The sequence below is a fragment of the Cantharellus anzutake genome, assembly GCF_015039405.1.
Source record: "Cantharellus anzutake strain C23 chromosome Unknown EI90scaffold_4, whole genome shotgun sequence".
NCBI lineage: Eukaryota > Fungi > Basidiomycota > Agaricomycetes > Cantharellales > Hydnaceae > Cantharellus > Cantharellus anzutake.
The window spans coordinates 427,508-450,020 of record NW_024066954.1 but is presented as its reverse complement, the minus strand read 5'-3'; the positions used below and the strand labels follow the sequence as shown (position 1 = coordinate 450,020).

Genomic DNA, 22,513 nt, shown 5'->3' with positions numbered 1-22,513 from the left:
TCACAAACCCAAATAATGCGTGTTGTCTCAAGAAGCAGTAAGGATGCCATAGGATCCCAAGTATCCTGTGGTTTTCAATTCAGAAATGCTTCCAGCTGCTTTGCGAGATTGGATGGTCGGTTTCGGATGTAATGGCGCACCTTGTGTTATCGCCCACATCGAGAACTGGATGGAACCATCGTTTGTAACATAGCATCTCGAGTATATGCGGCTGGCGAAATGGGGTGCCGAGTGCAGGCTTGCATTACTGCGGATGCCCCGGCCTCTGATTATTCCCAAAAAACTTAACTCTTCAACCTTTGTTCATTGATCTTAACGCTCTCTGCACATCAAATTCCTTGCTTGATTTAGGTCCCATCCAACCTCGTACAGACCTCCGATACAATAAATGCACAACCTGTGTATGATGGAGCAGAACGGTTCTACTGCAGAGCACTCTGACATTCCATCCTCTGATTGGTTATGTCCAACATTCAGTTGCACATACTGTATGAGACTTTTCTCTACGACAATACTGTTTATGGCCTGCATGCTAGGAATGACTGGCTGATGTTTAAATTGCTCTTTGGCTTCTCGATGCCAATTGACAAGTTATCTGGTCCACTCGATATCGATTGCAACAGCGTGTCATGTTTTTTTTCAGCAGGTCCTCAAAGCATTGGCCCAGTGGACCCCCCTGTGCTTTCGGGGAGTGTGTTCGTCCAAGTGTAACCAGAGCTATCTCAGGCCCCGGGTGGGTGTGAAGGACTGCCGTTGTGGGAGCCTTCGTACTGGCCGCTATTGTCTTGAACTAATGAGTAGACGTGACGCTCTACGGTGACCCTATGCCATATCCGTGTTACCACACCCATCCTCGGGTCTTTCCCCAACTGAACACGTCGGATGCTGACGCAGGCGTCTCCACAGCCACTTGTGTCTTTGAAAGTTTCTTCCTTCTGTGCCCAGAGTCTCGTAAGTGAGACACCGCCGCATCAAGGTACCTTTCGACTTCAACAAGGCAATCCCAACAATCTCTCTCGGAGGAACCCTTCCTTACAGGGGCAGGCTCTTTGAGATTGAAAGCACGAAATATCTTTAGGGACAAATAGTGAAGCCACTGAAGCACATAGTCAGATAATTGAAGAACCCAATGAATAGCCATCCGTACCATCACATTTGTGAGTGGTGAATATTTCTCCCAGTCGTTACTATTGTGCCTTTTCATCATGCGATATACTTCGAATTGGTAATCGCCTGTTTATACCGTAAGGGTGTTTGTCCTGAAAAACAGGCTGAGCTTACTTACCTTTGCCCTTGAAGATTACATCATCGAATTCAACGTAATGGGAGGTGTGTGATACTTTATCCATCTGTGCAATACTCATTCGTGACAGGCCGAAGTCGATTATGGTGGCTTTAAGCCCTTGAAATGAGGGATCATTGAAAGGAAGATTCCTCCTAGATTTCATTTGATTTCTCTCCTCGATGAGAATTTGGCCCCAGTGCAAATCTCGGTGCTGGTTTGGATGAGGGCACGTCGATCGAGTAACATGGGAAAGGCGGCACTCGAACGAACCTCAAATCCCATGAATTCTTCCGCGGCTGCCAGCGCCTCACAGACTTGCCAGAAAATATTGGCGCATTGGCGCCAAGTACACCTCCTTTTGCTTCGTTGAGCGGTCAGAGCTACAGTCTCCAAATCCGGACCGCCATGTGGCAGCACGATAACCACATATTCCTGGTCCGCTGGCAGGAACTCTCCAGGGACGGTGAAGTCAGAATGATTCCTCCAAATTCTCAGAACTTACCAGGGCTATGATTTTCAGAACCTTTTCGTTCGTCATACGCATCCCATTCGTCGAGCAGCAGTTCAGGGTAATGGCCACGCACCAGGAATGTCCTAAATAATTCCCTTCAGTGACGCGCAGACTCAAAGAATGGGAGGACTTACTTCAGTAGTCGTGTAAAACCAGGGTGGGAAACGCCTACTCTCTCGGTAGCCCGAACCTCCCGTAACACATCCTCAACGGCTGATATGTTTGGGCAACGCCGAAGATCTCCCCTGCGACCAGAATCAAGCGTCGAAGTGATTGGGATGATCTTCAGCACCACATTGCCAACTCTGTAAACTTCGCTGAAGCTGGCTTCTCCAACTTTGCGAAAATTCAAATCCACGTCGTGAACATGCATATCCACGGAAACAAGGTTTTGGATATCCTTGTCGAAGGGGAATGTTGCAACGAAAGACTCAAAATCTAATGGTTCCTCCTGACCACATATCCTCAATAGCTCCAATAGTGAAGGAGAAAGAGCGTCCCGAGTGCGATTGTGATCAACATCAGCGAAGTCCTGAATCAGGGGCAAAAGGTTGCCACTATCTGACGACAATAATCCACTGAGTTCATCTATTAAACCCTTGGGTATGTGTGTCGCAATCTCGTCTGCACCATTAACATCTCTCTCATTATCATCTCCATCGCTAGAAATGGAGATTATGTCCAATTTAGACTGCGAAATAGACGGATGAGGCATTGCCGTGCTTGGCTCATGATGTCCCAAAGTCTCAGATGAGTCACGAGCCGAATACGAGCGAACAACAGTATCGGGGGAAGTGGGAATGAAGTAATTTGCCTCCAGCCAGTCCGTTAAGATCTTTTTTTGATTTTGGGATTCTACGTGCGAGAAGAGCAGTCGTGGATCTCGGGTTTGCAAGAATTTCAAGCGAATTATTTCTGGAACTTTCATCAACAACTTTGCGGTGACTTCTTCGTAACGTCGAGTTAAGAAATGATCATCCGCGGGTGTTGGCGGGAAATCGGGCTTCAAGCAATTTGGTGGTGGATTGCCTGGGATTTGACACGTTATAGTATGCGGGGGTCGTGGAGGTTGTGCCAGGGAAGCATTGGGGATCGATGGGATGGGCCTGGGCACTTGATAGTTGCGTGGTGGCGCTGGAGGAATAGACGTTTTTTCAGACCCCTTCAGGGCGCATTTTCCCCCCTTCGGCACGCTACCCCACATAGGGACGCCTGGAACCGCTGCATTCCAGGGCATATTCAGCTGGTCAGCGTCGAAAGACTCTTCGTCGCTAACCGTTGGTCGAGTCCCATTGGGAGGCCCATGTTTCTCGTCACTTTCGTCATCAGATACCACGATCATCCGTGCTTTGCCTAGAGATTTGACCACAGGCTTGCGTTGACGTATTTCTATATCCACTGTTGTAGTGTTAGCATTTATGTTGTCTACTTGATCAGCGGGGTGGTGGTACCTGTCTCCCCACCACTGTCTAATTCAATGATCTCAATCTTTAGAGACGCTTTGCATTGGGTATGCGAGGGAGCGAGCCCCTTCCCCTTGGGAATCGATAATCTAGGACTGATACGGGGAGCGGCCTTGCGAGATGCAGGCTTCAGTGTTGCTTGCTTTTGGACGGCAGGACTTGATTTGATTGGGGTGGCTCGTTCATTCCGTTCTCTCCACGCCTTCAGCGCCGGCGCAGCTTTGGCTAGCTTCTTCGCGATACTGGCATGCGACTCGGGTATTTCATCAGAGAAGGCAAGCGACTCGGGAACACAATTAATGTTGGGAATAAGCTTTCGTGAGGGAGTATTTGGCGGCCTAATGCTTCCAAGAGGTATCCGAAGCCCAGGAGACCATTTTCTCGAGTTTGAGACTGATCGCCCCACGTCAGTGGAGCAATTGGAGCGATTGGACGCTAAATTTGACCTGGTGACTGGAGAACGCGAATCTGAATTGTCTACAACACTCCGTGCTGAAACGGCCTTACACTTAGAATGGGATGCGGAGACAGATTTTTTCTGAGGTCGCTCGAGTGTCCTAGACCCCTTGATTGAGCCTACACGCGACCTAGATGACAACCTCGCTCGTTTACGAAAGCGTGCCTTTGTTGAGTTCTCGAGGATATCGAGACTGCCATCTGACATCGCATCATCTTGAGCACCAACACTATCCTTGGAGTCACCATTCTCCTCTCCGCTCATTATTGGCGTAAATATTGGGACTACATTACGTGTCCGTCGCCCGTATGTATTGACCTGCGTCTAGAGTTTAGCACTACACCTTTTACTATGCATAAATAAAACATACCTGCTTCGTCCTCCATGACGTCTGAACAATTGAGGGCATCCACCCTCAGGTGTCAGATGCCAACCTTGGCACGGATACGAGTCAGGAACGCGTCCCGACAACACGTCTCCGATGTAAGCAACACACAACAAATAAACACGATGTTTTCATTATACTAGTGTACAAAGGCTGGAGTCCTGCCTGGAGAGTACTTTACACGAAATCCAAGTTGTTGTTCATTCTACTGTAATAGTTTCCCCAACACTTCGACGATTCTGTCACCAATTTCGACAGTCCCAATCTGACCCCCTAGATCTCTCGTTCGAAGATGCAGCCCTCCCTTATCTTTTTCATCCAAGGCGATTCTGACTGCCGCCTCGACTGCGTCAGCTTGCTCGGGCAATCCAAGGGAGTACCTTAAAAGCATAGCGCCGCTAAGGATAGTCCCAATTGGATTAGCAATGCCTTGGCCAGCAATGTCTGGGGCCGAACCATGAATAGGCTCATATAAACCAGCACAGGGTGTCGACGAAGTCGGGAATCCCGCCAAAGATGCTGAAGGTAGGAGCCCAAGGGACCCAGGAATAACACTGGCTTGATCAGACAAACTAAAGAAAATCTTGGGTCGGTATCATTCTTGGAGAAGCTTAAAGAAAATAGTCCTGGGACTTACATGTCTCCAAATAAATTTTCCGTTACGACGACGCCGTTTAATTTTTGCGGATTGGCGACGATGAACATTGCAGCGGAGTCTACGAAGTGATGATTCAGCTCGAGCTGAGGAAATTCCTCCTTGACTGTCTCCGTCACAACTCTCCTCCAAAGCCTTGAGGTTGCAAGCACATTAGCCTTGTCGACAGAGTGTAATGGCACGGGAGGGTTCGAGGCAAGGGCGATTTTTGCTGCAACTCGTGTGATTCGCTTTATCTCCCCGATCGAATAAGCCATGACATCCCAAGCTTCCGCTTCATCAGCCTTTATTGACGCTTCCACTTCCTGCCGTCGTCCAAAATACACACCCCCAATGAGCTCCCGCACGATGGTTATATTTGTGCCTTTCGCAACTTCAGGTTTCAGAGGAGAAGATGAAACCAATGATTCCGATGCGAAGGTGCACGGTCGGACATTAGCATATACCCCCAGCTCTTTTCGAAGTCGGAGCAAGCCTTGCTCAGGTCGAACTTTGCTACCCACCCCCCATTTAGGTCCACCAACGGAGCCTGGGAGGGAGATTAGAATATCATCGATATGACAAAAACTGCCTTACCCATCAATATCCCATGAGCTTCTTTGCATGCCTTAAGTGTGTTTTCGGGTAGCGGGTTGCCGTGCTTGTCGATCGCGATGCCACCAAAGTCATATGATTCGATGGATACTTGGATTCCTGGCGCCTTCGAGATCGCCTGCTGAAGGACTCGGACAGCTTGCGCAATGACTTCTGGACCAATCCCGTCTCCTGGCAGAACGGCCACTTTAAACCTGGGACTAGACTATTAGACAATGCTCCGATCGGTTGAGTAGAAGGGGCACAACTGTTTTTCTGAAAGCATCGAGCGAGTCCTCTCCAATTTTTTATCAAGCGTTCAAATGAGGGTCGAATTCAAAGCGGGTGCTGAATAGGCCCGCAAAGCCAAAGTAGTATCGATTTTAGGCGTGAGAAATGTCAACTTTTCGGCCGACGACATCGTCCGATCATCTCCACGGATCATAGGCAGCGTCGGACTTCAACTTATGTAACACATAACGGCATGAAATGAATAAATGTACAGGCTATCGCCGAATGCATAATGATAAACACTCCATAAATACTGCCATAAATTATACTGGCAGCACCTCGACGTAGGAATCGCGAACAGAACGACTGAAAACGTCCTGGTACTCGCGCATAAAACCTTTCGTCTCTTCCGCAATTCGTTCTAAAGCAACTCCCCTCGTCCAGGCATGAACAATCACGTCCTCATTACCAAATCCGAACCAGGCTTGAGCTACGTGTATCTTCTTGACTGCACTCTGGAGGAGGTCCGCCGAAACAATTCGATCAACAAATGCTGCGTGATCCTCTGAGCTACCCTCAGAATTTACACGCCGAGCCGTGACTGGGCCCAGATGCACAATGTTTCGGGAAGCGCCCACATGAGACGGCGAGGCGGACCTTGATCGAGGTAATGTGTACCCGGCTTGCCGGAGATCATCTTCTGAATACATTGCCAAAATCGATGGAAGGTCATGAGATGTTGGTTGCGGCGAGATATCAGGAGACTGCGTGCTGCGTGGTCGGACTTTTGAGAACACGGAAGATACCCTTCTAGAACCAGGACTGGAAGGGGATGGGCTCGGAAACCCGAGTGACTGCTTGGATGACTCGAGCTCAGCAAAGAGTCCCTGAGCCCAAGGTCGCAGTTGGAGGGTGAGTGGTGAGCGGTAAAGCGTGATGAATTCCAGCATTGAAGAAAGGATGCAATCACTCGCTCGGATTTGTTGCAGAGTATGAGAAACGTTTGATTCGCCATGGATATCGGAGGACGAGAAAGAGACACGCTTTGACTCCACAATGTCTGGTGAGAAAGGGCTGGTGGACCTGGACGCATGCGGGGTCTTCGCTCGAGATAAAAATAATACAAAGCTGATGCTCCCTTCCATTAGGAGACGCCGGATGAAGCTCGCTATCCGTGACCATAAACCGTGGACAATGTACTGAGAGTCGACACTCATTCGAACGACGATAACTTTGATAATCTGTAAAACAACCATCGCCCGTGCGGACCGCTCACGAGGATTCACATTTGAACCGGGGTTTTGACCCTTTTCGGCCTTCTCAATCGAGCCTCCCAGTGTGTTGCTCCTGTTCATCTCCACATTCATGCTCGGCATGCGATTGTACCCGTCCATGACGTAAGCTAACAGTCGAATCCAACCTCGGCCTGGTGTGACGCCCTGAAACTGGACTCTAAAGCAAAAGGGTAACATGATGCAAGCCAGGAAGGCCGGCGTAGGTGGTTGCTGTTCGATCATCGAAATAACAATAGAATCCGGCAGCGTCGCAGCCGCAACGAGAAGCGACACGATGGACTGTCTTGGGGCGTAATCAAGGAGACGCCTCTCACCTGCTGCAAGAACGCAGGCTTCCAAGGCCTGTCGACAAAACTGTGAAACCACGGTTTGAACAAATTCTCTGTCAGAGGAGAAAGAGCCGTCCTTGATCAGTGATGTCACTGCGTCGATGACGCTCGAGAGGTCAACTACGGAGTCAAGTTCTCGAAATAAGATCCCAATCTCCGTGAGGAATGGTATAACTTGTTTTGGGGGAAGTCTCGCATCCTTGGCCAGCATTCGTTTCGTCATTTGCTGCACAAAATCCGTCGCCAAAGTCCCCGCTCTTACTCCTTGATCTCTGACTACATACTGTACAAGCTCGAAAGTGGCGCGCAAAGTGTGAGTGCTCAACATCCCACCAGCGCTACTGAACCTGATGACCAGGACGATGTACTCCTGGCGTAAAACGTTGGGATCGGCGGGGGAAGTGGATATCGACTGTTCGTCTTGCTGTGCTTCGTCTCGATACGGGCTGTCGCTCGTATTGGGCGCATCTTGAGCCCTGGGTCTTCTGCCAACTTTCCCGAATAGGGTCCCACCTAGGGCTTCTATACCTTGTTGGAGTAGGGTCCGAGTGCTCGTGGAGTCCGCATAAAGATTAACGGCCCAACATCGAAGTATCCGTAGGAAGCCTTCTGCGCGTTTAGCGGTTGGTGCATGCGCAATGATAGTCAGTATCAGACGAATGAGATCCTCGAAGGGGAATCGGCGTCCCTTCCATTTCTCGACGAGATTTGAGAAAGTAGAAAGGACGACTTCATTGGTGGGGTCCACCCCTTGTGATTTCGAAGGAAGGAGGAGCACCTCAGGACTCTCATTCAAGAGTGTCAGCACTGCTTCGCGTTCCTGGCCAACGTTCGAGCCGTGGATACCAGCGGCATCAAAGGTGCGACCCTGTTGTACAGTATGTAGCGAGACGAATAGAGGAAACACCTGGTTCGCAAACGCTTCTTTGCTGGAAGTCAGGGTTGGTGACATTAACATCCTTGAAAAAGCATCCAGAGTTTGGAAAATGAACGCCTTTTCGTGAAGAGCGTAGAAGCGTTGGATGGTGTACTCAATGGCCGCGCGAATCCCAGTGTGATGCCATCTTTCGCAGTAGACCTTAAGGATGGCTGGCATTATCATGCCAAAGCCAGAATGTGTGGCGAAAAGTCGCCAAAAGCGAGTACTCGCAGTCATATAAGCCATCAAAGAATGGCTCACAATTCCAAGGTCATCTCCATGAACCACCATAACAAGGTTGATTCCATCGATGAACTTTGATACCTCAGACATGTCAGTAGAACTTCGACTGATGGAACGAAGAATTTCCAGAGTAACCAAGAGATACGAGCGGGAAAGGGTGAGAGACAAGTGAGGCACGGTACCGGTGGTTGAAGACGGATCCTCTCTCGCTGTGGGAACGAAGTCGACTGGACGTAGAGGAAGGGTGTATCGGGCGGACGGAAGTTGCAACACGGAGAACTGTCTTCGTATCAGTTGTATATCTTTCTGGTGGCGAAGGATATGACGGTATAAAAACATGTTCTGTGCAATTCGGAATGTGACCACATCCGGAATGAACTCTTCATCATCTTGCCCATTTCGCGGTTGCGAAGATTGCGATTGTGACCTGAGCGAGCTGATATGGGTGATGTCCGAAAGCCACAGGGAAAACGTGGGGAGTAATAAAGCTTCGGCCTTATTTCGCTTCATGTCTCGGAATGTCAAATCGCTAACCGTGGATGCTAATCGAGAGACAAGAGGCATGACGGAGGCAACGCGCGGAAGTTTGTTCGGAGAGTCGGAGTTCCTTAGAAGGTTCTTGACGTGTCCAGCCAAATGATTCAAAATATGGTGTGAAAGAAGGGGAGGAAGGTGCGTTTGAATATGTAGATAGGCGCTTAAGGCACTGGCAGTGTCAGAGGACGTGCTGAAGGGATCATTGAGTGCCTCGATTGAGGGGCGGCATATGGTTGAAGGATCATCTATCAGTGCAGAAAACAGGAGCTGTTGCGCTGTGACTGAAACGAAAAGATCGTGATCTTCGGATAAACTCGTAAGCTTTGAGATGGTTTGCACAATTGATGGCACTAGAACCGCCCTGCGGCGGACAGCCGAATATCCAATGCTCGACTTCCTCCGCAAAAGTCCACTGGCCCCAGGCCCAGTGGGCATTGGCGACTGGGGCGTTGCAGGAGCATTGTTCTGTTGATGTTCCGCAACATCGAAAGTAACCTTAGGAAGGATCGAGAGAGGAAGTTGATGCCATTTGATTAACCGCTCCTCCTCTTTTTCCTTGGCAGTTCTGATCCAATCCAATTCAAGAAGCCTACGTCTTATTTCTCCTGGAAGGGATGCACCAAGCAGGACAAGAGCATCCTCCGGTGCTTGATTAGATGCCCATTTCTGACTGCCCATGTCAGTTGCTACGAAGGGAAGCTGGAGGAAACAATAAGTCAACAAAACAAAGCGAGGTAAACTTGCCACAAACAGGTTTAGCAGCCACCCTGAAAAGCCGATGGTCTGTATGACCGGGTACTTGGGCTAAAATTTGATGGCGCCAACTGTATAATATTGACAGCTTCTGAAGTGCACGATGTCTGACATCGATGACGTCGCTGATAGGAGATCCGTAAGATGGCTTTGGCAATAGAGCGTAATATTCACCTGTGTAAGTCATCTTCCATCAAACGGTTTGCTTGCGTTGGTAACTTCTCGGCACATAACATGAACAAAAAGCAGGCCTAGAACTGCGTCATTCCTAGTTAATCTCGGAACACAAACAGCATGCTTACAGAAGCTACGAGACGCGAATCAGGATTTTCAAGACCTGAGAGCCAGATCGAAGGCAGGATTCTACGGAAATCATGCTCCCGCAGCTGACTATACATTGCGACGAGCAACGGCAACGAGGCAGCTTTAACGCTCCGAGGAAAGTTATTTCTGACAAATTCGCGTTCCTGCAGATTTGACGCATTCACTTTGTCCATTGCTGCGAAGTCAAGAGCATGCAGGACAAGCGCACTCGTCGTCTACAAGAAAGGAATAAGTGCAAGCCGTTGGGGGAAATGCTTCTGGCTCACGAACTTGGGACACCCTACTGGGCGCAAAGCTAGACGTGTATATCATCCCTACTTTTGACAAGGTGAAATCTGCTTCCTCGATTACATCCTCATCAACAAGAAGGCCCTCTTCACTGTGCTCGAATGAATCGTCCCCAGGGTGAGGGACTGGAGTGGACATTGTACCGATATCACACTGAGCGGCCCAGTTGACCACAGTAGGTAACCAGAGCGCACTATGACCACTGGTTAGCAGGACTTAGGTTTGCTGCAACAGGAATTGCTTACCGTCTTGTGGAGGGGGAGTATGATCGTATTTTCAGGAACAATTGACAAAGGAGGATGCGCTGGGAGAAAGGAATCATACTTGTCTGTTCCTTAGCATTCAGAAGAACTGCAATTTTATTCTCGAGTTGAACGAAGAAGTCGTCCGAAGGTGGCACGTCAAAAACGGAAGCCTGCGCACAATCAGCGTGTTGGTAAATAAGATAGAATTGCGCACATACCTCCAGATTAGGTACCTTCGGCGTGAGGGTATGAAGCTTCGTGAGGAGTTCGGTCATCAGAACGCACTGTCCAATCCGTGCTTTACCCCATTGAGTGTTGCCCGCTCGTGCTTTTCCTTTCCCCACAGTCGCACCAACGTTGCTCAAAAGCGCTACCGTCATCATCTCCGCGTTCCGGACAAAGAGATCAGGTATGTGGTCGGACAATGCGACAAGTATCCGGATCTGCGCCACTACAGTCAAATCCTTGTTTGTTCTCGCACAGTCAAACAAAGGCTTGTAGAAAATCTGCGGATAGGCTTGGGCAATAGAATTAAGCAGAGTAGTAAAAGGTGTCGACGGTGAAATTGGCGCAGCAACAAGTCTCTGAGTCATGTTCAGGCATGCGGTGGTGGTAGTGGGTATTGGTCTGACTCACGTCAAATAGATACGGTAGCACGACCGACAGGAGATATCTTCTGCAGTGGCCGGAAGTACCTTCAAACACACTCTTGATGTTGGAGTAAAGCCGCTTCGGTTCGTCCCTCGCAGCCTGCAACATTTATCAAATCCATTTGTTTAAGGGGAAATGCAGAAGGCACTACCATTGACTTGAGCTCGTGCTCCAGGGCATCGCGCCAAGTCGCCCCCATTTCGCTTACTCTCCATTCATCAATGATGCTGTGTGCGTCGTCACGAGTAGATCGATGTTTAAGCAATCCGAGGACTACGCATACTGCATGAGACATGCACAGTGGATTAGATTCAAATAAGGCGGAACTTTCGGGTATGATCCGAGAGCGGAGAACACCAAGGATCAGTCGGGCAGTTTCGTGTGAATCTGGATTTTGCTCTGCGAGCTTATCGTCACCCAGACGGTCAACAGCGAATTCCGTGAAAGCACTCAGCCTTCTCAGAGCGATGGGCGCAATAACTGAACGGCCGAGAGTACCAGGGGCATGCCAGTAAGACTGCAAAGTTGATGAGCACGAAGTTGGCGTTCAAAGAGAGAACAATGAATCTTACATCCAAAAGCTGATTTAAAATCCATGCCTGGGTGTTCATGTTTGCCACCCGCAGGAGCCGCGTGACTGCCTCACTGAACATATATGAATTTGCAAGATCTCTTTCTTCGGCGCTTAGCCGATGGTCGAGGACAAGGTTGTATTCAGATACCAAACTCTCCTCATCTGTGAGAGCAAATCCACCACCTTGGACATGGTGTATTAGATCTGTTACCTGGCGAGCAATATTGGACAACTCGAGCGGCTGCTGAGATGACATTACGGTGCGTTGAAACAAAATAAGGTGCTGCAAGATCGTTTGTTGTATGATTGGAGGCACGTGTGGCCTCAGGGCTGGTGGATTGTGCAGCAACGTAGTGACTGAAGCCATCAAGTGCATAGATATCGACGACACTGGCTGCTCCGAGTGATTGAAGGCAAGTGCTTTGAGGCACCACAAGATTCTTTCAACCTCTCCCTGATCCCGGACAAGATTAAGAGCGTGCGCGATGGAAATCCCACCTAAATAAGTAACAAACCTCAATTGCGTCCGACTTCCAATTGGTCAAGATCATTTGAAACACATCCACAGCACGAGAACACGCCTCTTCGGAACTCACTCTTCGGTTGCCCTTGGATCTCCAGTGGAAGGGCAACAGTAGCACAGCAAGGACCTCTGTCTGCCGAGGAAGGGTGTAAGAAAAAGCCGGAAGAGATGAGAAGTGAGAAAGAGTTGATTGCAACTGGAAGAACCCAGAAAACTGAGTCCGTTTCTTCGTTGTAGCGGTGGCCACCGATCCAGTTGACGGCACCCGCCTCAAGCCCCTTCCAATTCTCGCAAGTCCAGAGTTACCGCCACTACTGGAACTGTGAGAATGATCAGCATCGGCGCTACGCTGCAATCCCCACACTCCCGGATCTGAAGCAACTGCCGACCGTATTGTACTGCAGGCCAACTCAATTTCTGACTCAATATCAGTCTTTCGGAGTTGTTCGACTGTATTCCTAAGCTTAGGAAATCGGGAGGGTTTCTGTGAAGATGCGATAGAGGACGGAGTGGAAGGGCGGAAAGGGGGAGGCGAATACTCATTGGTTAGTTGACGAGCCGGTGTTGGGAAGGAAGGAAGAACCGCGTTACGGAGCTGCCCCCAAAGAGCCCTCGGATCCTTCGCAGGAGGGGAAGCTGCAACTTGACGGGCACCGGAAGCACGAGAGGACGGGCGGGATGGGGGGGGAGAACTACTTGATGTCAAAGACTTGGACGTTAACGGCTTAGGGGATTCGAATACTGTTGATGGAAATAAAGGATCCGTTTCAGGAGGCATCATGACTTCCCGTGTAGTTGCTTCAGACAATTGGGTAGGGCTTGCAACAAGAGGATGAACAGAATCGGCCGAAGGGAAGAAACCTGGCTCCTCCTCGATCAGTGACTAGCTCGGCGTGTTAATCCGCAGGTCCTATGAGCTGGTGTATTGGGTATGAGGCCTACCGAAATCAATTCCCCTGCACCTGCCGAGACATCGCGATATGGCACATATGCATTACTAGAGCCCCCTCGAATCATGCTTTCCTCAGCAGAAGAAGTGTAGTAGGAGGCATGGCCAGGATGATCTGGCACTGGTCGGCCATCGCTGGACGCGTGTGAAGATTGTCTAGGTCGAAGAGGACGCCCACCGTAAGGTCTTTTAGGTCTCCCCTGAGAACTCATCTGCGAGCATAACCTGAATTTAAAGAAGAATTTCCAACCACTTGCTTGCAACCACACGAAAGGCTCACAGTCATGCTCCCATGCGCACGTGATCGGGAGCCGTGAGCGCTTGGCCACAAAATTTAGCGGCAATGAATGCCCTGAACCCAAGGAAAAGAAGGCGCCAGGAAAATGATGAGGACTTAGGGCCCGCTTCATCGCGCAAATCTCCCCTCATGCGCGATGAGAAACAGCGGGAGAATTATCGCAAAACTATGTTCCTTGCAAGCGTCAAGGAGACTTTTCGCAAAAAAGCGCAGGCAGGTCACCCCATCTTATGCTCGTATCTGCCATTAATCGCGTTTAATAGGGTGATTCCACAGATTACCAAGAGCTTTTGGACCGCTTCAGCCTAGACTCCGTTTTGCACAACCCAGATTCTTTCACATATCTGCGCCATCTCTTGGTCGCGTTGACACACGTAGTATCACAATTAGATCGCTTCCATTACTCCCTTGTCGAGGCGATTTTGGGTCTTCCTTGGGTGATGGCGGACCCTGCGTTCGTCAAGTCCTACATTGCGTTCAGTGGGGTGTTGGTGAGCGCAAGACCTGAATACAGCAGCAAAATCTTGCAGCGAGCGATATCAGGACTAACATATCGTAAGGCTGTCTCTCTGCTTATATTGGATTGGGCACCCATGCTTCCACAGAATCTGGACTGCACCCTCTTGGAAAGTATTCTTCGCAACCACTTCGTCGACGTGACATTTACAATCGCCAACACGAACTCCTTCAACACATTCTTTCACTGATTCCGACCCTCAGTAATGAACTATTACCGATTCTACTGCGCAACTTCCCACACAAACGATTGCCCGTCGCCTGTCAAATCACGTACATCCGGAACATTCTGAGAATCACGCAATATTACCCTGAACTCAGCGAAGGGATTTTAGCAACTATAATAGACCGTGCAGTACAGATAGACGTATGTATGCGTCTCATGTATGTTATTGGCTATTGAATCTGTCCCCGCAGGTTGAGATACAAGTCGAATTAGGAGAACTCGAAGAGGAAGATGAAGAAGCGGACCCAATTTTCGAGATCGATCCGTTCGATAAAGAAATTGACGCCTGCAGCGACAGCGAAAATGATGATAGTGATAAAGATGATGAAGGGTTGAATGGATTAAGCGACGTATCTTCCGACGCTGAATTCTCCGAACCTGAGGTCACCGAAGTTGAACGGGACCCAAAGGACATTAAACTTCAGGCAGCCAAATTGGATGCTATGCTGAAGACTGTTTTTGAACATCTGAACTCGCTGCATGATGCTCCGGACGCTGTTGCCTCAAACGATAACCCGCCACCGACAAGCTCTGACCCAATTTCTCTCGCCATTGCAGAGGGAAATGGCTCTCTAAAACGGTCGCAGTTCCGCGCCCTCCTAACCATCTTCGAACGGATTATCCTCAGAACGTTCAGGTCGCGATACACACAATTCTTGATCTTCTGGTATTCTTCATTGGACCACGATTTCGCAAACGACTTTTTGGGCTCGCTTTCCATCAAAGCCCTCATTGATCAGGAGCAAGCGACGACTATTCGCACAGCGTCTGCAAGTTACATAGGTAGCTTCGTCAGTCGTGCACAATTCGTCGATTCTGTTCAAACACAACAAGTTGTGAAGTTGATGTGTTGGCATTTATCAGAGGAGCTCGCCACATACGCAAACCTAGATGGACCGGTCCACGCAACGCGTTTCAGCCTATTTTATGCAGTAGCACAGGCTGTGTTCCTTATCTTCTGCTTTCGTTGGCGTGACCTGCTTGAAGCGCCACTGAGCGGCGAGGGTGAGGAGGTCGAAGATCCGGATGACGTTGCGCCCAAACGGTGGATTCCAGATCTCAACATTCTCCAGCGAGTGGTCATGTCTGAATTGAATCCATTGAAGGTTCATTGTCCCTGTCTTCATTCTTCTCCTTCGATGATGCTTACGATCGCCTTTTCTCCAGGTGTGCTCCCCCAACGTTGTAAGGCAGTTCGCCAAAGTTGCACGCATTACAAGATTCATGTACTGCGATTCCATCATCAATGTTAACAAGAGGTCCATTGAATTTCTTATAGCCTCACAATCCACACGCAGCCTTGCTTCTTCAGACTCGGCCGCGACCAATCTTAGCGGTAAAACTCTTCTTAACTCGACTCCAACTACGCCTCGCACGCAACGGTCTATCATCGGAGAACACATCGTCTCGAATGACCTCGCGACATTCTTCCCCTTCGATCCCTACACCCTCGAATCATCCCATGAATACATTGACGGTATATATCGTCAATGGAGTTCTGTGGCCGTTAGGGATGATGATGATGATGATGGTGATTCGGACGACGACGACGAAGCTGCCGCAACGCGCAGCCCAGACCAAAATGGTGGAGAAGATGGTACTGCCTCATCTCCAGGCGTCGTGGAACAAGGAGGCATATCCTTCCATACTCCTTTCGGTCGGAACATGACCGTCTCCAAGAGTGCTGAAGACTTGAATGAAACATTCGGGGGAATGTCAATCAGTCCCGTACAACACATGGGTCCTGCTATGATCATGGCTTAGGGAAAAAATGGGGGCTGTCCCATACCAGCATGTGATGATGTGATCAACCCTGCGCACGAAGGCTACCCCTTCCTTAGCCGTTCTTTTTCCACACCTCTTTCCTCTTTCCTTCGTCTCGCTTTCGCTTGTTTTCTGTTCTTGTGTTCCTTCTTATCCAGTCATCATCCCTACCCTATCCATTCCGACAAAGCGCAAATCCTATTCTATCACTTGCTCTATTCCGATAATTTCCTTACCCTTCACACGCACATCTACACAACAACACCCTATCCCCACACCAGCTCCGACTCATTAAACCCACAATATCATTCCACTTATTGATAACACATTTTCCAACCCAGTTAAGGTCAACAATCATCACCATCTCGGGCTGTTTTCATACATACCTATGACGTGTGTTCTCTCAAAGATTTCATCCATCCGTCCTTGTGCATACACGCGACGCCGCTTAAGCCAGTGCGCTTTCCCACTCAACGATAGTATCACCAATGCAGTTTGGACTCATATGTAAACTTCAAGAAGATCTAGACGTGATCATCGCTTCTAGCGTCCAGTTCAGTCCAGTACGTCTGCTGTGCAGTAACGTAACCACAAACAGTGGATGGCAAACACTTCAAAAAATGATTCCAATCCCCATAGACCCTGAGCCCAGCACACATCCATAATCAGGGAATGTGGCGATAATACCTCGAACTTATATGGAATCAGAACCGGCTAGTACTTGCACGTTCGACTACTTTCCTTTGGGAAGCGGTTTGCGAATTGACGTTTTGGTCCGAGTCATAGCAGTCTGCATTCAGAATATGATGTATTACACAAACGTAATCGTATATCGTTGATCGTTAAGGACGTAGAATATAATCCATAAAGATATGCGTAATGAGTGATGGATGAAGGTCCAACACACAGTTCAAAAAAAAGTAAGGGCACAATTAACCCCGCATGCATAGTTGAGAGGCTAAGTGGTCAAGTGGTCAAATGTATTCCACGAATGCAGGCATGATATCGGAGGGGCTGCATGTTCTGTGATTACGCAGGGCATACAATAGTCATATCACAGAGTACTCGTTAGTTGGGTGACGAGGGCGGCGAGTCGGATGACGTGACAAAGTGGACGGGCGTAATATTATATTACATCCCCCAGGCTTCGCGGGCGAAAACTGCTGGCTAGCGTCGATATCGAGACTATAGAGAAAGGGAATAACACAAAGCAGCGTGATTTCACGTATGCGACCAAAGGCACACATCATGAAAGCGGGGTCAAAATTATGCATTTGCATGGGCTATTGAGCGCCATATCATCAGACATCCATCAGGGCTAGGCACTGCGTGTGCGCTTGCGGAACCGATCCGTCAAAACTCGAAGGGGCAAATGGTCCATGCAGAATAAAGCAAGTAGCATAAAAGGGGCGAAAAAAGCAACCAACAAAAAGGAGGGACAATACACCCCGGGGTTGTTGTATGTCGTAGACATGCTGCCCACGACATGTAGGGGGATCGGAATCGAGTAGAAGGAATCGAAAGAAGGAAAGAACTAGTATTATGGCGCAAAGGGAAAAATAGTGGAGGAGGGTATGCACAAAGTGTAATGAACACGTATCAGGGAGCAAAGAGACAAATTGGAGAAGGGGGAGAGGAGAAAACACGAAGACAAAGCGAAAGTAAAACACAAAGCATTAAAGGTGGTAGGAACTGGCCATATATCCGCAAGGCGCGAGGATCATTGATAAGGAAGGGGAATTGGATTATGTAGGGGAAAGGGGATACGAGGGGATGAGAACGAGGGGGAAACGAAAGCATTTTCTGTGAATGATGTACCAAATATATGGAGAGATAGCGAAACGGGAATGGTGTAGAAGAGAGAAGGATAGAGGAAGGATGAGGAAAGCACCCAATGATACAATGCAGGAAATTTTACAACGCGAATTTAATGTATCGAATAAAACGTCCTAAACCTCTCCCTCGAGATGTAGATGGCACTCGAGCATTAATCACAGCCAGCAGTACATTCCAACACTCCGACAATCCAATAGTCTGAAATAACCCCCTCCTTCCCCCCGCGTTCACTCATTCAGACTCCTTCACCTTGGGCGGCTCTTTCTTACGACTCGAAGCTCTCAAAAGCCTGGTCGGACCAGGGGTCGATCGCCGACCCCTAGGGACAGGTGATCCCCTTGATGGAGGCTGAGGCGACCTTGCCCTTTCCCTCGTTGCGGGATTCATCCTGTATTTTCCTCCGTTTCCACTTCCTGTCGTCGGTAGGGTTGGATCCGCAGAGGAAGCACGAGAGAAAGGTTTAGGAGAGGATCGTATCGTTTGGGGGAGGTCCGAAGGAATAGAGGGTGCAGGCGACGGTGAGCGCAAACGTTTGAGAGAAATAATAGGTGTTGTGGGCGATGGGGAGAGGAGTCGAGTGAGAGGGGAAGGTATAGTGGGAAGGGGTGGCGGGGCTGGCTCGGGAGATGACGATGGCAATCTCGATGACGATCTGGATGGTATGGGCGGAGGAGACGGGGGTGACAAGGCAGGCGGAAGGTCGTCGAGAAGGTCAACAATAATTGGCTGGAAATTGTATCCACCAACGTCAGGGGAGTGACCTGTCATACAAACATGTACCAAGTTGAGTATGAGGATGATCTTCTCCAGGATACCCAGTGCAAAGCGGAGGAATGGAAATGCAAAAACGCACCGTCATTCAAGGCCTCATAATACAATGCGCCGGCAGGTGTACTTGAAGCATTGACAAAGATCGTTTCGCTTGACCCACACCGATTCTCTTGAACATCTTCTGCATCATCATCTCCCTCCTCACCCCAAGTATGGATGAGCGCTCCACGACCCTCGTGTACATGCCCAAATACGTGCAACCGAGGTCTAATCGCCTTAACACGTTTCCACAATTCTTCACATCCCACATGTGTCCCTTCTTCACTGGTATCCAGGATATTGGCTGGTGGTCCATGGGTAATCAAAATCTCCGTGTCAGGTAGCACTCTCGCAAAAGTTTCTGTTGGCAAAACGGGTTCCCGTTCACCGATGGCGACATAAATGCTGAGAAATGAATCATGTACGCACCTTCAGCGTCTGTACCCTTCGCATAGTGGAACGCTAGCCCTGCTTTTAGAAACGCGATGCAATTAAAAAAACGAGCAACAACGGAATCGGCAACTCAACTGGACGGACCTGGACGGTCTGGATCAGATTCAGGTGTCCCTGGCACTCCAAAAAGCTTCCATTCTTTGGGGATAGATGAAGAAAATGACGACGACGACGAAACCTCCGTGCTGCTTCCGCTCGAAGATGCCAAGGCCGATTCCGTTGACAGGACAGCATTGCTGACCATTGCCGAAGCTTTCTTTAGCATTGTCGTTATGGGGGATGATGGTATAGGCGATGGTGGAGGAGGAGGACATGGAAAACCCTGTGCACGAGCTGCTTGATACTCGAGGTAGATCAAACGTGCCGCGTTTACACGTGGACCTCTGACAAGATTTCGTGCTGCAAGAGGATCCTGTTTAGGAAAGAATAAAAAAGAATCTGGATCAGCATATGTGTTTCTTGTGTTACACCGATAATAAAATGCGATAGGGTGGACACGGCATGTCGAAAAGGGGAGGTCAAAAGAAGGGTTAAGGGGTTGGTAACAGTTGCAATGCTTCTGCATTGAACTCATTTGAACCACAGATGAACACACACACCCGAACATACCTCTAGAGATTTTCCGTGAACCTTCCAACTATACTGATCGTACCAATCCATGTCCAGAACGAGCTATTGATAAAAGAGATCGCACATCAAATTCTTGTCTGAAAGATAGGAAAAATTTGTCGACACATACATCGTGACTCCCTGCGATCACTCTGTGCGCAAGAAAAGAGAAGCGGAGCGGGCGAAACGAACAGTACGGTTTTAGTCGTGGGACGATGGAAAACAAAAACAATTTGGGAATTTAGGGCTGTTGCGAAGTGAAGAGGGGAGAGAAAAAGCTTACATCTTGGCAGCGTGTGGCAATCGTGAGAGCCACTGGATCGTTTTCTGCAGGTCTGGAACTCTGCCTACAGTTGTCAGGTCTCCTGCATGTATAAGAATATCGCCATCTGGAACAGGGAAGTCGATGACGGAATGGGTGTCGCTGATGCAAACGAAGCGGGTCCATCGAGTCCCTGGCTTGTCAGGGTCGTAGGGACGAGGGGGGACATTATCCATGTCATAGCTGAGGTGGACGACGGCCGTCCCGGAAGATGATCTAATCGAATGGGGTTGAACAGGTTTCTTCTCAGCGTCCCTAGGACGGGGGATGACGCGCTCAGCGCGCTGAGAGCTCTGGCGGACAAACTGATGGAGTATCGCCTGCATTTTGGGCCTGTGAGCGGAGGGGGCCGATTGGCAGATCTGGCGGATGAGGGGGGGAGAGAAAAGGTGGGAGCGTGTTGCAGGGGTCGAATCAGTCGCGTGCGGGGTAAGCTGAGCTGTGTAAGATGAAGTTTAGTAGTTTTTCCCTTTAAGAGATGCTTTTTAATGGTAGGATGGACGTTGACGGCGTTGGACGTTGGGGACGTGGTGAACTGCGGCTAGCGGTGTTGCAGGAAGTGAGTCTCTGTGTCTGTCTCTGGACACACATAATTGGTCCGGATACTTGAGAGTTTCTGAGGACTCGACTCAATTGAACCTAGAGAGCCGATAGGTCTAGACCTCAGACTGATTCAATCAGATCCCATTCATTTGATTATATCATCGATTTTTTATTTATTAGGCTCTTCGGACCCAAACCATTTCAATTCCAACCAATTCCCAAAAAGCTCAAACACCTGTCAATCGTCCCCTGGATCAAATTCATCCAGAGTTCTGCACGCTCTCAGTAAGATATGCCCCATCCAAACGATACTATACTGACCCACCTGTCGACTACAAATTGTTCAATCGATCATACTCGGCATTAATCGAATCCACAAAATCCTTCGGCTCGTGACCAGCATCGCATTTTTGCCAACTCCCATCGCGCACGCATCGAACTTTCCCGCTGATCAAAATAGTGCAACTCTTCCTATACACGGAAACGAAGAATGGAATCAGTATCGTCACGCAATAAAACCTCCTTCACGCGCGTTGCAAGCAGGTGTGAGAGTGGAAGACGACAGTCATCCAAATACGTCCAGCACGGGGCTAATTGCTCTACGCAAAAGGACTAGTAGGCATAAAGGGAAAGGGGGGACACAATAAACGCATAACAACCAAAGTATGATTAACTCAACTGAATACCCAGCTGTTTTGTGTGCTTCACACTCTCACGTAAAAGTCGAGGTCCCTCCTCTCCATTCACGCAGGCCTCGATTCCGCTTTGGCTCCAATCGATATCGGACACCTTCGAACACTCTTTCGCCGTCCGTTCGAGCCCGATACTCTCCGCCCCGCCATAATTAAGACAGCGGAGGAACGGCCACCAGATGCTACTTGCCCCTGAGTACTTGGCCACACAAAGTTCATGGATGTTTCCAGTACATTCCAGCGAACCATGTTTGCATGTTACTCCATAAATAGGTTCAGAACTATTCAACCTGTGCAGATTCAGCAAAAGTTTTCCCCGATCGTATAGCAATGAGCTCGATAATTGAATGATACCAGTGCGGCGAACCCGGCAACAAAAAATGAGGGGATACGTACTTTCCAATGAATGTTAATGAAAGATCAACTTTTTCATGCCCTACTTTGTCGAGAACCTGGTCAAAAACGTTTTCACATACGAAAGCATCTGGACACCTGTTTTTTTGAAATGATCATCAGGGGTTTTAGACGATCAACTCCCACCAAGACAAGGCAGGAGAGGAGTGAGGTTCGTCCTTGAATACGCACCGAGACATAACACCCAGTGTCACAGGGACTCGTACAGCAAGTTTCGTCCGTTGACCTGAGTCAACCATCAGAGCAAATTGATCAGCAGGACCATGTATAGCATGTCCAGTGAAATCTGCGATGCTCCGCGAGAAGGCAGGGGAAATTGATGCCACAAAAAGCCACACAAGAAGCGGAGCCTTGAATATCATTGGTAATTTGGGGATTCAACCTGGCAAGCCGTTCCACTCGCTCGTTCTTGCCCGAATGATGAGTATGAATGCTGATAAACTGAAGGGCCCTTCGAAGATGCTTGAAAGTTAGACCACAATCTCCCTAGAGAGGAGGGGCGTACTATTCGAACGTCGAACTCGTCTGACACAATGAACACGATAAATTCGGCCGACTCCGCTGAGTGCAATGATGATGATGATGATGATGATGTGATTGCATTGAAGTATGTTCGAGGCTCTAGGCCTGTCCAATTGAATCAAAATGTAGGCGTGAGAATCGGGATTAATCTATCTCCGACTTCGAAACTCCGCGTCGCCATTGACCTTCGGTTCGAGACTTGGTATGAACAATCATTGCCTTGCATATTTAAGGGTATGGAGGTCCGGTGTGCGGGCATATGGCCAGCACGGCTGTTCACCAAGGGCCGCCGTAGTAACACCTTTCAATCTCCAGCCT

The 22,513-nt window shown here is 49.1% G+C and overlaps 6 protein-coding genes across 6 annotated transcripts; 1 reads left to right on the top strand and 5 right to left on the bottom strand.

Annotated features, from left to right (window-relative positions):
• Positions 1–351: 351 nt before the first annotated feature.
• Positions 352–4,188, bottom strand: EI90DRAFT_3150429 (uncharacterized protein). Its single transcript, XM_039065656.1, has 8 exons — positions 4,087–4,188; positions 3,248–4,034; positions 1,931–3,194; positions 1,788–1,879; positions 1,556–1,737; positions 1,286–1,496; positions 1,148–1,233; positions 352–1,096 (listed from the first exon to the last, which is right to left on the bottom strand). Exons 1-8 carry the CDS (start codon positions 4,123–4,125, stop codon positions 839–841), a joined length of 2,919 nt encoding a protein of 972 aa, XP_038922195.1. The 5' UTR covers positions 4,126–4,188; the 3' UTR covers positions 352–838.
• Positions 4,189–4,306: 118 nt separating this feature from the next.
• Positions 4,307–5,543, bottom strand: EI90DRAFT_2905299 (Isopropylmalate dehydrogenase-like domain-containing protein; the record flags this gene model as incomplete). The annotated part of the gene is made up of 3 exons (XM_039054200.1): positions 4,307–4,673; positions 4,739–5,285; positions 5,333–5,543. Coding segments are annotated over 3 exons (1,125 nt in total), but the record flags the coding sequence as incomplete, so codon positions are not given.
• Positions 5,544–5,767: 224 nt separating this feature from the next.
• Positions 5,768–13,712, bottom strand: EI90DRAFT_1709729 (uncharacterized protein). Its single transcript, XM_039052049.1, has 12 exons — positions 13,184–13,712; positions 12,234–13,124; positions 11,717–12,172; positions 11,296–11,661; positions 11,130–11,243; positions 10,712–11,077; positions 10,494–10,663; positions 10,231–10,441; positions 9,939–10,175; positions 9,811–9,887; positions 9,635–9,761; positions 5,768–9,582 (listed from the first exon to the last, which is right to left on the bottom strand). Exons 1-12 carry the CDS (start codon positions 13,598–13,600, stop codon positions 5,884–5,886), a joined length of 7,131 nt encoding a protein of 2,376 aa, XP_038922193.1. The 5' UTR covers positions 13,601–13,712; the 3' UTR covers positions 5,768–5,883.
• Positions 13,534–15,994, top strand: EI90DRAFT_3116393 (uncharacterized protein; the record flags this gene model as incomplete). The annotated part of the gene is made up of 5 exons (XM_039062891.1): positions 13,534–13,705; positions 13,765–14,043; positions 14,094–14,371; positions 14,422–15,336; positions 15,398–15,994. 5 exons carry the CDS (start codon positions 13,534–13,536, stop codon positions 15,992–15,994), a joined length of 2,241 nt encoding a protein of 746 aa, XP_038922192.1.
• Positions 15,995–18,532: 2,538 nt separating this feature from the next.
• EI90DRAFT_2890280 (Metallo-dependent phosphatase-like protein) lies at positions 18,533–20,248 on the bottom strand (the record flags this gene model as incomplete). The annotated part of the gene is made up of 7 exons (XM_039053986.1): positions 18,533–18,591; positions 18,684–19,001; positions 19,070–19,111; positions 19,184–19,329; positions 19,689–19,765; positions 19,833–19,854; positions 19,986–20,248. Coding segments are annotated over 7 exons (927 nt in total), but the record flags the coding sequence as incomplete, so codon positions are not given.
• Positions 20,249–20,899: 651 nt separating this feature from the next.
• EI90DRAFT_3033274 (uncharacterized protein) lies at positions 20,900–21,988 on the bottom strand. Its single transcript, XM_039058447.1, has 3 exons — positions 21,845–21,988; positions 21,656–21,751; positions 20,900–21,549 (listed from the first exon to the last, which is right to left on the bottom strand). The coding sequence occupies exons 1-3, from the start codon at positions 21,910–21,912 to the stop codon at positions 21,237–21,239; spliced, it is 477 nt and encodes a 158-aa protein (XP_038922190.1). The 5' UTR covers positions 21,913–21,988; the 3' UTR covers positions 20,900–21,236.
• Between the last annotated feature and the right edge of the window lie 525 nt (positions 21,989–22,513).